This window comes from Thermobia domestica, chromosome 5 (genome assembly GCF_964235325.1).
Source record: "Thermobia domestica chromosome 5, izTheDome1.hap1.1, whole genome shotgun sequence".
NCBI lineage: Eukaryota > Metazoa > Arthropoda > Insecta > Zygentoma > Lepismatidae > Thermobia > Thermobia domestica.
This window is the reverse complement of record NC_137458.1, coordinates 23,624,241-23,638,991: the sequence shown is the minus strand read 5'-3', so window position 1 is coordinate 23,638,991 and position 14,751 is coordinate 23,624,241. Positions and strand designations below refer to the sequence as shown.

Here is a 14,751-nt window from a genome sequence, read left to right as displayed (position 1 = left end):
CGGTGAAGAGTCCTTATATACTTTTACCAATCGTTCATAGATTTGTTTTGGAGCTACACCTTCCAAAATTTGGAACTTTATCACTGCACAATGTTCAATTTTGTCCAGTCCACTTTGACAAGCTGTTACGATACGTATGAGTTGATGGATCTACATGAAACTTCACGAGTGTTCATCACAAAGTCGTGCCATCTGTAGGAGCATACAACGATGAACCTACTAGCACCATCTCGTATCGCACGACAGAACTTATTAAACAACCTGGTAGGTAAGCAGGAAAGCAGCTGAGCTAGGTAAGTAGTAGGAAGGTAGATAAACAAACTAAGTAATGGGTTTGGTTTGATTTGATTTCAGTTTAGCGTCCCTTTCAGGAGGGAAGCTACATGAGACGTGGTCCTACAGCTTAATGTGCAATCCGAAGCACATGAGCTCCCGCCGGGAATCGATCCCGGGTCTCCCACGCCAAAGGCGCGTACGGTATCCGCTTAGCCACGGGGGAGCTCTAAAGTAAGTAGTAGGAAAAGACAAACTAGATAGGTAATAGGAAGCCAGGCAAATAATCGGAAGGCAGATAAGCTTGGTACAAATATAGGAAGGGAGCCGAGCTACGTAAGTAGTAGAGAAATAGTTTAGCTAGGTGAATACTAGAAAGGCAGTTAAGCTACGTTACTAATAGGAAAGTAGTTAAACTGGGTTGATCATACCCAGTTGAAACTTCCACCTAAAGTGGAAATATCAAAACAAGAGGTAATACTAGAGAACAGATAGACATGCCTTTATTTCACTCGATTCCAATTGAAAGTGTCCAGAAAGCAAATGTGGAAACATAGCATTAGTGTCTCTATAGAACAGATAAACTCTTAACAGAATACAAAGGTTCTCTGAATTCTGCACGTGCCAGAACACTTACATGACAAAAAATAAACATATACGTTAAACTAAAGTAACTATTTCTGATACCAAAATCAATGATACTACAATAATGTCTTTCAAAACATTTAAGAAATACAGGGTGCGGCACATAAAACCAGCCCGTAAAGTGAACACATAAAATGAAATGTAATGTATTGAATATGACTACTCACCTTCACAGCAGGTGCTGAAAGTGTCCTCCGCCCACTTCAACACACATGTGAGCACGATTGAGGAGATTCATATATACTCTTGTCAGTTCTTGTGTTGTAATGCTATTGGTGACATCCTGGTCTTGAGTTCTTTAATTGTGTGTGGATTTGTTTCGTATACTCTTCCCTTTAACAGTCCCCATAAGTAAAAGTCACACGTGGACAAGTCTGGTGACCGAGGAGGCCACAAGTCTTTGCTGATTGTCCTTTCTGGTGTAAACATCTCAAGCACAAGGGACAATGATGCAGCTGATGTGTGGCATGTTGCACCGTCCTGCTGAAAGTAACATAACTGATGCTCCTCTTCGGTCAAGTGTGTATAAAACTCCTCCAGGATTCCCATATACACGTCCGTGCAGACAGATGGTCGTTTGTTCCTGGAGCATTTTGAACCGATCCTGTACGCCGCCATTTCAATCAATCCCTGAATGGTGCTTTTTGCTGGCAAAGAACGTCCTGGAAATTTCTCCCGAAACAAATTCTTTGTTTTCACAAAAGATCCAGTGAGAATGAACCCTTCAACAATGGCAACACGCTCGGGTATCGAATACGGCATTATCACGCACTGACACTCACCCGGCTGTGTTACAACGAGGCCTTTTTCTCAACTGGTTTCGACAAGTTTCACTGGCTGCGGCTGCACGTGACTGCTGCAGGTCACGTAAGTCGACCCGACCTCGACACGCCATCTCTTGGTAGGAAGGTAGATTATTTAAGTGTTGCCAAAAACACAATATACCAGAATATTACGACGGGCCGGTTTTACCAAATAAAAATAAAATTTGACCAAAACAAGAATTTATATTAAGACCTTGTGTTTCAGTATCGCCAATACACCTGCCTTCATCACACGTATTATTAAATAATTAGATAATATTTGGTGAGGGAAATAATATATTATCGACATTGTAACGGGATAAGTGTATTGAAACTAGAGTGAGCAGTAATTAATGCTCAAAGAATCTGTTTTTCTATAGAAAGACACAAAATCTCACTAAAAACTCTGACAGTACAGAAATTACACTCATACCTTCGGTATCTTCACCGTTATCATCACAGAAGAAGAAGCCCAGCGGATTAAAACATTTACACTGAAGAAACCTACACTGAATTAATTCTAATTTAGCTCTTCAAACAACTAAGTATATTAACAAAGGAAACAAGTTGTGTCAACAATGTAATCGAGAGGTATAGCTGTTAAGTTTTTCGTATTACTTTTAGTTTCATGTTATTATTTTTAGAGCCATGATGAAGTCATCAGTAAGGTATGGTACCTAACAAAGCGGGCGACCCGGGTTCTATCTCCGGGCGATTTTGTTTTTCGTTCTAGCCTCGTTCTAATGCAGCTCTAAGGTTTACTCAGCTTCTTCAAAATGGATATCTGGGGATTAAAAGCAGGTGGAGAATGACAGTGACTACGAGGGGAAATCAAAGAGTTCACATAATTCTGTTGTAGCTTGTTATTACCACAATGTAACTACACATTTACTTAATCGCTTTCAAAGTTGACACATTCGAAACAAACAAACACACTCACTCACTCTCTCTATATATAGGGGGGCGCGTTGGCTCAGTGGTAGAGCGTTCACCTCCGGTGCTTGGGGTCCCTGGTTCGATCCCAGCTCGCGCCGTGTGGACTTTGTGGTGGACAAACACCGTGCTCGTGGGTTTTCTCGGGGTTCTCCCGTTTCCTCCCACTTTCTTCATTCCACCATTTCACTCATCTCTCATTATCACCGTCTCCTTTAGCCTAACCGGCATAACCGTGGGACGTAAAACTTAAAGATTTCATTTCATTTTTTTCTCTCTCTATATATATATCTATCTCTCTCTCACACACACACTTCTCCACAGCTCCTGCGATTGGTGGAAACACTGACGAAAGGCCTCTTTTCGTATCGTCCAAAGTTCAGCCGTCACGTTAGTTTTGATCTCTTCTACGTTAGCGAAACGGAAAAGGCCTGTTTTTAGTTTTCGGAAGAGCCAAATATCCGATGGTGCTAAACTGTTTTTAAGTCTATCAAAGTCTCTGAAACATATTTCCCCCAATTTGCACATGAACTAGATGTTTACGCGTTGCTCGATCTGTGAAATTGCACCAACTGATCACCACACACCACTTCGTTCAGCTACACTACTCGTACACAGGGTGTCTATCGGTCACGAATGTCACGAAATCAGAAAACGGTCATGAAAGTCCCGAAATTTAGCTTTTGAGTCAAGATTTTTTTTTTCTTTTACTACAAATGTAAGTACAGATTGGAAAATTTTGTTCTATAGAACGTCAAAATTCACCACCAAAAATGTCTATGGTCAGGTTTAGACGCTACCAAATCGCAAGCAAAGTACGTTTCTATCGCATGGGTGGGGGCGCGGTGGCTCAGTGGTAGAGCGTTCACCTCTGGTGCTTGGGGTCCCGGATTCGATCCCAGCCCCTGCCAAGTGAACTTTGTGGTGGACAAACACCGTGCTCGTGGGTTTTCTCGGGGTTCTCTCCTTCCCACTTTCTTCATTCCACCATTTTACTCCTCTCTCATCATCACCGTCTCCTTTAGCCTAGGGGGCGCGGTGGCTCAGTGGTAGAGCGTTCACCTCCGGTGTTTGGGGTCCCTGGTTCGATCCCAGCTTGCGCCGTGTGGACTTTGTGGTGGACAAACATCGTGCTCGTGGGTTTTCTCGGGGTTCTCCCGTTTCCTCCCACTTTCTTCATTCCACCATTTTCATTCATTTCTCATCATCACCGTCTCCTTTAGCCTAAGCGGCATAACCGTGGGACGTAAAACTTAAAGATTTCATTTCATTTTTTCCTTTAGCCTAACCGGCATAACCGTGGGACGTAAAACTCAAAGATTTCATTTCATTTTTCTATCGCATGGGTGAAAATTCAGCCTAATTCGCACTCAAATTCGCTCTTGAAAATGTTAGTTTTTTTTTAATGATTTGATAAAGAAAGGTCACGAAAAAGTCACGAAATTCCATTTTGGAATATTAGTAGACACCCTGGTACAGTGCCTGTTAAGACGTGTTCGCATTTGTTAAATTCAGAATTAAGCAACCTAGGAACTGTATTGCCCAAAATTCAATGTAATTGCATCACAAATGTCAGAACTACAAATACAACAACATTCCGGGAACTTGTTGACTGCCCTTCGTACATCATCATCATAAGTGCGGAAGACTTGAATCTTACATCCAGTTCAGTCTGTCCGAATGAACCGTTATTTTTCTCTTTCATTCTTATTGACAAATCAGGAAGAAATATACATAAACTTTTGAAGAAAAGCCTCAGTCACCATTCGCTGTTACGTAGCAGTAAATATCGTTGAGGCTGTTGTGAAGTGTTTCTCCTTTATTAGAGAAGATATCGCAGCACTCATCTCTGGTATGACGGGTCCCTGGATCAATCCCAGACTAAGTAAGTTTGAAGTCGACATGATGTCCGTGGTTTTTCTTCTACATTTTCATTCCATTAATTCTTCTATAAAGATTCATTTTTTCTCTTTTAGCAAAAAGAACATAACCACGGATTAAGGGTTTAATTTCAAAACAAGACACACTCTCATTGACATCGAAATTATGCTGAAAATAGCACAACGCAATGACTTACTAACTAGAATAAAACGCTAGCATTATCAAGGTTAGTATGTACACTCATGTCCAAAATGATTGTCGCACATCTATAACTCTCTTCTTGTAAGAATATAATTTGATAATGATTTTGCAGGGTACTTTTAATACTAATATTATGTGTATAATCGGGAAATGTATATTTTAGTAAGTCTCATAGAAAAAGAATTATAAATACGAAAATTATAATGAATAAAACAAAATGTTGCTAAATGGACAAGAAAGTTTTATTTTCGTTTTATTGTTCTTATGTACTGCTCTTTCGACATGAAATTTGCCACATAAGTGTCTTTGCCAATTATACAGATATTAACATTATAAGAAATACCGGCTGAATTTGTTATCAAATTATATTCCTACAAAAACATATTTATAGACATGCCACAATAATTTTGGACATGAGTGTACTTTTAAAAAATGGGTATCTCTTAACGAAGTATAAAACATACTCAACAATAATGGTAAAAAATATTGGAGTATGTACTACGGAATGCACTAATATTATTATTTTCAAAATGACGGGAAAAGTGGAACACACTAGAATCTTGAAAAAGCATTAAATGAATTTGTCTTGTCCCTTATATCAAGAATGGAAAATTCATGACTTATAGTCTTACAAATTGATTGCATTGCTATTTGTATTAAAATATATAACAGCAATTAATCGTTAAAATGTATAAAATGCAGATAGCCAAGAATGTTTACGCCCCAATAGATAATTCAGTATCGCCAAATTGTAACTATCTCTTGCATCTTAATTACTTAAACAAGAACTTCCAATTCTCCTCATCGCATCGCTAAACGCTCAACACATTCAGTACCATTCCTTTATTCCTGTAACTATTCTGCTAATCGTCTAATGATCAACTGAAACGTTACAGAACTGGGTTCCTACTGGTTAGGGAAGTCAGCGAAAATGGCGAAGTTCAGGGAAATTTAGGGAAACAGACTGGAAATCAGGGAAAGTTAGAGTAATTTTATAAAATATATATTTTCTAACATTAATTGTGTACCAATTTCAGCTTAGCCAACCATTATAATGGACGTTGTTCAGATTTTTATGGAAGATAAGTGGAATGTACGTATGAGTAATTGATTACTATTTGACTCTATAAAATAAATGTTCTCGTATATAAATATTCACCGTTATTTATTCCTTATTTATACGTCAACGTCATCCGACACCTGTCATGAAAGTCAGGGAATTTCCTGCCAAAGGTCAGGGAAATAGATTTCTCGAGATCAGTAGGAACCCTGCAGAACATCGATATAATTAAATCATGGCATTTTTTCTTCAGTGTATTTAACACATACATTAGAACAACTATATTCACAGGTTAAAACCCCTTGCACTGAAATGACGAATCTAGCTCGTCATGGCCTCCCGGTAGACTTGCATGGGCCGGGCTTGGGCGGGCCGACTCATTTCTTTGGGCCGGGCCGGGCTGGGGCCGATTAATTGCAATTCTTTAATAATTATTGACTTTCGTTAAACGATAATTAGAATAAAGGCAAACGTTGAAGAAGTATGTCCGTGAAAAATGTTACAAAATGAAACTTTTAAAATTTATCAGGCTTGGAGCAAGAATTTTAAAAAACTTATCGGACCGGGCTCGGGTCGAAAATCTCCAAAACTTTTCGGGGCCGGGCCTAGGTACATTCGTGCTGGATTGGGCTCGGGCCGAAAAATTTGGCCCGTGCAGGTCTCTACCTCCTGGTGCCAAATCGTACAATGACGAGCTACACTTGTCATAAAATTGAAACTATTGTTGCATCACGTAGGGTTACTATATTGATGTTTTGAAAGTTATATAATGATAAACCATCTATAATACACTTTTATACCTTATACTTTAAGAAATTTGATGCAACGGAAGGAGGAACAGGAAATTCAGAAAATAAATCATAGTGGAAGGGATTAATACATGTCTGAAAGTGTCTTAATACAGACACAAAACTTCAACACCTTGCATATGACTCACACTAATATCTTTCATCATCTTTTAGCAAATCACGTTTACCACTGGAAAAAGAAAAAAGTAATATTTCGATACTATTTTCACTTAGCTATATAAAGAAAGTAATACTTCCATATTTACTGTTTTATTTTAATTATTTAAAATACACATTTTCTTATACAAACAATTCTATAAAATATGCTTGAGTTATCACAGTTGACCATAACAATTACAATCGTTTAACCGTAGAATTACACTAATGACATCTATTAACATTATTTTAGAAAGTGCACTAAATTGCTAGATTAAATTATTTTAAGATTTTACATATATAAGAACATTTCTATATTTAATTTTATGTATGATAAGAAATCTTAGTACTGATATATGAGAACGAAATATTTACCATAATTTAGATTACCATCATTTAATAACAAGTTATTTCGGTACTAAGTACCAGTAGAAACAGAACAAAATACTTAATTCAATAGGATGCATATTCAATATTAAATTAAAAAGTACTTAGCCTAAAAGTACCCAAAATTACCTAATTGTGAAAGTTTCGGCATTTCTCAGCACATATCTTTTCACGAAACTGAATTACAGAACGAATTTCAGTTACTTGAATACAATGCTTCGAAATTTTTACAAAGAATTCTTAAGATATGTTCGTGTAAACTACAGGAGGGAACGATGATTGTGATTGAGCGTTTACCTTTAATGCGTGGGGTCCCTGGTTCGATCCCGCCCAAGTATGCTTATGGTGGACAACATTGTGTCCGTGGGTTTTCCCTCACTTTCTCATTCCACCAATTCTTCCACAGGGTGTCTATCGGTCACGAAATCAGAAAACGGTCATGAAAGTCACGAAATTTAACTTTTGGGTCACGATTTTTTTTTTTTTTTTTTAACTACAAATGTAAGTACAGATTGGAAAATTTTGTTCTATAAAACGTCAAAGTTCACCACTAAAAATGTCTCTGGTCGGCTTTAGACGCTACCAAATCGCAAGCAAAGTACGTTTCTATCACATAGATGAAAATTAGGCCTAATTCGCACCCAAATTCACTCTTGAAAATGTTAGGAAATTTTGTGATTTGGTGAAGAAAAGGTCACGAAAAAGTCACGAAATTTCATTTTGGAATTTTAGTAGACACCCTGTTCCATCATCATTCACTTGCCTCATTCAGCCGTCTCCTTTAGCCTAACGGGCATAATCATGGGATATTACACTGATTTTTCCCCCTACAATATCAAAAGGTTACGTTACAACGTGACGGCTATTCAGCGGACAAAGATTTGGTGAAGCTTCAACCATTACATCGATACTTAGTATCAATATGGAAGTTTCTTGGGTGTCGTAAACATAATCTGTGATATATGGAAGTGGGAACAAATATCGTAGATTACGTGAATTCAGAAATTTTAATCTTCAACTTAAGTCTTTTCTTCAAGTGTTATTAAGTCCCTATAAGAGAGGATATCAGTATTAGTCTCAATCGAATAAGTAGTATGGATCTCGTTTAGCATCTCATTTAGCGCTTACTAATTAATTATTTGTCCCTCCATTTTCTCGAAAATTACGCATAAACTTACTACACTCATGCACATGATTTTGTCTTAAATGTATTTGTCTCATCTGGGGGCCGCGGTGGCTCAGTGGTAGATCGTTCACCTTTGGTGCATGGGGTTCCAGGTTCAAACCGTGTCCCTGCCAAGTGAACTTTGTAGTGGACAAACACCGTGTGCGTGGATCCTCGGGATCCTCCCGTTTCCTCTCACTTTCTTCATTCCACCATTTCATTCATTTCTCATCATCACCGTCTCCTTTAGTCTAACCGGCATCTTCGGATGTTTCTCCCCCGTTAAACGCTAATAATTACTCAGCTACATAAAAATGAAATGAAATCTTTGAGTTTTACGTTCCACGGTTATGCCGGTTAGACTAAAGGATACGGTAATGATGAGAAATGAGTGAAATGGCTGAATGAAGAAAGTGGGAAGAAACGGGAAAATCCCGAGAAAAGCCCCGCATACAGTGTTTGTCTACCACAAAGTTTACTTGGTGCGAGCTGGGATCGAATCCAGCTACATAAGATATCGTTAGTACTCATATAAAAGAAGTATGCAGGTACAAGGGAAATATTATAGAGGATTACTCGAAGTACTAAAAGTAATCTTATTCAGAGGAAGCTAATCAACGAGATGTTCCACAGGTGATGCGACGTTAGTTTTCCGAAATGTACTAAGAAATACAATAACCTTTTGCCAAAATGTCCACACAATTAGATAATGAATATACAACATCTTTTAATGAATATAGAACAATAATACTAGTATACAAAATAAATGTCGCAAATTGACTGGCGGGAACTCAAGCCTTGATCTCTTGCCAGCCGGTTGTTTCTGCTGCATATCAGTTTGGTCCATAGCGATTTGAGAAATAATGTGTCAAAACACATATGGTTGATATTGCTGGTAGCTTTCGAATCCCAGCCAAGGCAACGGCCTATTTTTTATGTTTTAATTCCGAAACATAACTTAAATAATGTAATGCCATTAAATTATTGTACGACGACCATACTATTGTAATATCGATGTTTAATTATCATACTAAAAGATAAGGTTTGTGAAAAATCTGATGTGTAACATCACACGTCAGAATTGGTCATTGGTGCAAGTAAAAATAAAAGTTTGTGAAATGGTGGAGAAAGGACAGATGATTGTGAGAAAAGGTGAAGTTTCTCAGAGTATGACAGAGAATTGGACAAGTTCTCGCTCACTTTATGTTTCGTGTAAATAGACAATTTATAATGTTTGGAACCAATGGGGAACGGGAGAACTTCAGTAGTGACGAGAAAGCGCCAGTGCTCCCGCTTATAGGCGTAAGCCCGAAAACATCTTAGTATTTTGCGTAGCTTTGACTCGAGATCCATCCAAACAAACAAAATGAGCTTCAAATAATTTCCAAGCCTCTGGAAACCTCTACAACGAATTTTACAGTCAAATTTTCATATTTCGATACGAACTTGAAACTTAAAAAGACTTATGTCAAAAAATGGTGGACCAACGCAAGGGTTCGTTTGCGAAACGTGAGGCAAAATTGTGGCTAGACTTTAAAAAAAAGTTCATGAGAAACAATTTCAGCTAGAATGATTATCATCTTTATAATAGGTAATACAACATATTATATGTACAACAAGCGGTATAACATATTATACGCTGCCGTATACATGGTTATCTTTAATATTACATACACAAAACCCACTATAAAGTGTATCACGGTTTTTGATTGTTAAAGGATTAGATTGTCTTCTAGGAAGAGTTAAAAGAAAAGGAGGGTTTATTAAAAGATAAACAATATATATTGTTTATAATTTCGACTGAAATATGAAAAGAACATAGTTTTCATAACACATTAATCAAATTTTATTTTACTGACTACAAGTCAAAAGAAAGTAATCAGTACAAATTCTTCCTCTGACTGCTATCACTTCAACACTTACGTGGAAGCGAAGAATCAATTTGGAGAGAATGTACTGTAGGTTATACCCGTTTAAAGAGAGTACATGAAGTGCATCAATTCATTTCCGTAAATCCACTTTTATTTTCTGATAGGCATTTTTCTTTTTAAGTAAATCGAACAACGTTAATTCTTAATCCATATCAGCGTACGCTGACTTTTCAAACTCTCCGAGTGGCCCTGCGTAGCGTAGTCGCTAACGCTCTCGCCTTTGGTGCGAGCAGTCTCGGGTTCGATTCCCGGTGGGAACACTCGGTTGAAAAAGTATAGAAACCTCCAGCCATCCTGAGTGACTTTTTCCTCATTCACCAGGCTAACTCTGGGATAGTACCTTACATAAAGGTCTCAGGCCGCTTCCAATCTTCCTTCCCAATTCCCGGGCAGTGTGATCGCCAAAGGAGATCATCCCTCATACATGACGGGCTAACATGGCCATAGATGCCAAAAGCCCAGAAATCTAATCCTAAACTCGAACGGTATAACGCTCAGCCTCGGATGAGTATCTAAACGAAGAAGTATTAAAAGTTCGTGTGTGTAATATTTAAGACATCCATCTAAATACATTATATATTCTTTTATACACTTATTTAATGATTAATTTACACTTTTGTTAAAGCTGTTCTGTATTTTTCATGAAGCTTCCATCTTTAATTCTTCAATAGACAGGGAAATTGGGGTCCACTTGATAAGCCCAGCCATGCAGTCCCCCACGAATGTCCTTCACAGTGACTGCCACATTAGATAATGCATCTTGTAAGCATTTCACGGCCTTCTGGGAGTCATTTCCTCGGCGACAAACAACAAAAACTGGAAAGTAAGGTTTTACATATATAATATGTTATTTCGGTATATAGATACATTACAAAGAAACACACATATATATATATATATATATCCACGATTCGTTAGCCCATATTAAAAGTCAGAAAAGGTGGCACGGTGGCTCTCAGTGGCAGAGTGCTTATTATCTCTGGGCGTAGGGTCTCTGGTTCGATCCTCAGCCAAAGTAAGTTTGTGGTGGACAACATCATGTTCGTGGGTTGTCTCGAGGTACTTCTGTTTCCTCCCACTTTCTCATTTCACCAATTCTTCCGTCATCATTCACTTGCCTTAAGAGTCTTCATTCCGGCGAAATTAAAATACCGCTAATTTTACAGTAATATTGTGATATCTTCAAATAGATAAAAGATAATTAAAATATGGAACAAGAGCGCCCTAGACAATATTATTTTGCATGAGGTGCCGTTATCACAATCCACCTAGTGGCTTTCCGTTTTCAGCTGTTTAGAAACGCGAAAATAAATGCCGATTTTCAAAATGTCTCGAAATCGAAAGCAGATAAGTGAGTCGTGATAACGGTTTCTCATGTAAAATAATACAGGGTGTCTACTGGTCATGAAAATCATGAAAGTCATGAAAAAGTCATATATTTTGCTTAGTGGTCATGAAAGTCATGAAAAAGTCCTTTATTTACCCAACTGGTCATGAAAATCTGAAATCTCAGAGTATATTTTTATACTTCATACTTTTATACCTCATACTGCATGTACTGAAACAGTTGTATCAGGTCAGTAATTGTGAGAATTTCCCCCACAAGTTAGTGCTGGCTAACTGGTACTTTACTGTCTTCCTAGCTGCTCCCCATTTCATCTTCTAGTCTCTGTAATATAGTAACAACTTTTTACTGTCCAACTTTCTGATCTGCTATTTCTTTACTTCTAAGAAATGTAAATTGTGTATTTTTGGGCCTTTAGACTTATGCAAATAATATTATTCGTTTGAGTTTGCAGATTTTAAATTTGATGATCTATTTTTTTAAAACGAATTTCTTTTGTAATTTGTTTTGTCTTTGGGCAGTTCTCTGAGTGCTTAATTTTAGACAAATTTCTGCTAGATGGATAATTATACTCAGAATTAAATCTTCAAATACAGTTGATTCACTGGTAAGAGCAGGCCCGTATTTAGGTAAGTGCTATTCTGTGCCCAAGCACAAGGCGGCAGAATTTTAGATTCTTTCTTTAAGATTCACAATAAGTGATATTTAAGACTAGCAACCCGCATAGTTCCGATGCACCACTGATGGTAGGGGTTTATTATTACTAATGGTAAATTTTTATCGCCATGGTCATGAAAATTTGAACAAAAAGGTCATGAAAAGTCATGAAAAAGTCATGAATTTACTTTCTGGTATTCCAGTAGACACCCTGTAATATTGTCTAGGGCGCTTTTGTTCCACATTTCGATTATCTTTTATCTATTTGAAGATATCACATAATTTCACATGTAAAATTAGCGGTATTTTAATTTCGCCGGGATGAAGACTCTTAATCATTGTCCCCTTATCTTAAAGGCCATAATTGTACGACGTTAAACTGAAATATTTCATTTTTTTTAAAAGTCAGAAAAACTTTAATAAATGGACAAACCTTGCGAAAATACTCTGCGTACAAGAATCATCTTGAAAAAAAAAAAAAAAATTGATAATTTGAAGAAAATATCACTTCAGCAGAAAATGCTTAATAAATATTGTTGCCAAATAGATCTTAGTATTAAAAAGGAACTAAAGAAAGATGATAGAATTAAATTTTGGAAGTGGATAACATATATTCTTTTATACTACAGTAAAAATAAGGGACTCGATAATCTCACTTCTTTAACTTCTGATTCTTCATTAATACCTGTACTTCCAAACTTTCGGCTCTGCCCTAGAGCCTTGTTCACGGAGAATAAGAATAAGAGAAAGAGACAAAATCAAGGAAACAGCAAAACGGTATGGATTAGGATTTTTTTAGATTCCTGGGCATCTATAGCCAGGTTAGCCCGTCACATATGAGGGATCACGTCCCTCGGCGATTACACTATCCGAGGAAAGGGAACGAAAGAAGCGACCTGGGATCTGTATGTTAAGTACTATCCCGACATTTGTCTGATGTGAATGAAGAAAACCTCACCCAGGATGGCTGGTCTGAAAATGCTTTTTACACTTTTTCGACCGTGTCTCCACTGGGAATCGAACTCGAGACCACTTGCACCAAAGCAAAAAGGTATAGATTCACCAAAGATCAGTGATACCCAGCAATACATGTGACAATGTGTCTTTCTACTGCTCTGGTAAGTCTATTCTTTTGGGAGGAAGAGGGACACAGTGGCACAATGGTAGAACGCTCAAATCTCGTGCTAGGGGTTCCTGGGGTTCAATCCTAGATCAAATAAATTGAGGGTGGACAACACACTGTCCGTGGATTTTCTCGGGTTTCTCTCGTTTCCTCCCACAGATTCCTTCATTAATTTTAATTAATCAACCGTCTCTAGCCTAAAGAGCATAACCATGGCACGTAAATCTAAAAATTTCATTTAATTTTCTATTTCTTTTTAAATTTATTTATGTTCTTATGACTTTCGTTACTAATTTTATTCTCCGTGAACAAGATCCTAAGAGAGACCGAAAACCTCGAAAATACAAGGGGGTATTAAAGCATCAGAATTTGACGTAAGTGAAATGTTTGGAAATATTCCTGAGCTGTCTGCATACCACTAGAGGTAAACTCGATAAATTATTTGAAAGATATAATATGAATATAACAATACAAACAGTAACGAAAACAACATAATCTGTTACTGGTTTGAAACTATACAGGTCAAAATTATACCCCAATATGCAAAAGCATCTACTGGCAAAGCTAAAAGAAACACATAAAACGTCTACTAAACCACCGTGATCCCTAATAAGGTACAGTATATCGGCTAAACTGGTTTGGAGTGCTCCGTGCTGTCAAGAGTAAGTTTCCAAGATTTTCTTAGGTAGTGCAAATTAAATCGCTCATCCCTTCTTGGATCTACTTATTTGTAAAGAAGTATTTATCAGCCAAGTTTTGGAATGACATACTTTTCAACTGTTCGCATTAACAAAGGGAGCTGGGGGAAGAATTTTCGGCTAGATACCAAAAATACCAAGGAAGAAATGTTAAGCCATGGCTTTCGAACAAGCCTCGCCATTATGAGATGAAAACATTAATTGTTTAATTACTCGTTTACCGTCCTTCAAACAAATACCAGCTTTATAAGAAAAATCGAATGTTTTTTTTTTCTTTCTTTCTTAATTCTTGTTGATAGTTAAATATAAGAAATTTATGTTATTTAGTCACCTGATATGTGTTCTGAATAGAATGGCTTTGGAAGTGTTTTCATGTAAACTCCAAATTGGAAGGGCTGTGCTTAGCAATCCACTGTTCTGCTTTGTTATTGGCACATTTAGTAAATGAGAGAATGGATGCGGATTCCAAGCAGAAAGTTAATTTAAGTTCTGGGTTAAATTTGGGAAAATCTCTAAAGCAACATGGAATATGATAACGGAACGCATATGATGACGAGACACTATCGAGAAACTGTGTCTTTGAATGCCACGAAATGTTTTCCGAGGCCAGAGATTCAATGCAAGATGATTTCAGAGTCAGACGCCCATCATCATATCAATGCTAGATCAAATAAGTTTAGGGTGGACAATACCATGACCGTGGGT

The 14,751-nt window shown here is 37.4% G+C and overlaps 1 protein-coding gene across 1 annotated transcript in view; it reads right to left on the bottom strand.

Annotated features, from left to right (window-relative positions):
* Positions 1-7,912: 7,912 nt before the first annotated feature.
* The window catches only part of Uba4 (Ubiquitin-like activating enzyme 4), a 77,497-nt gene continuing 70,658 nt past the window's right edge, over positions 7,913-14,751 (bottom strand). Inside the window, exon 8 of the mRNA XM_081758323.1 lies at positions 7,913-11,039. Coding sequence (XP_081614449.1) covers positions 10,888-11,039 — 152 coding nt within the window. The 3' untranslated portion in view covers positions 7,913-10,887. The remainder of the gene's footprint in view (positions 11,040-14,751) is intronic.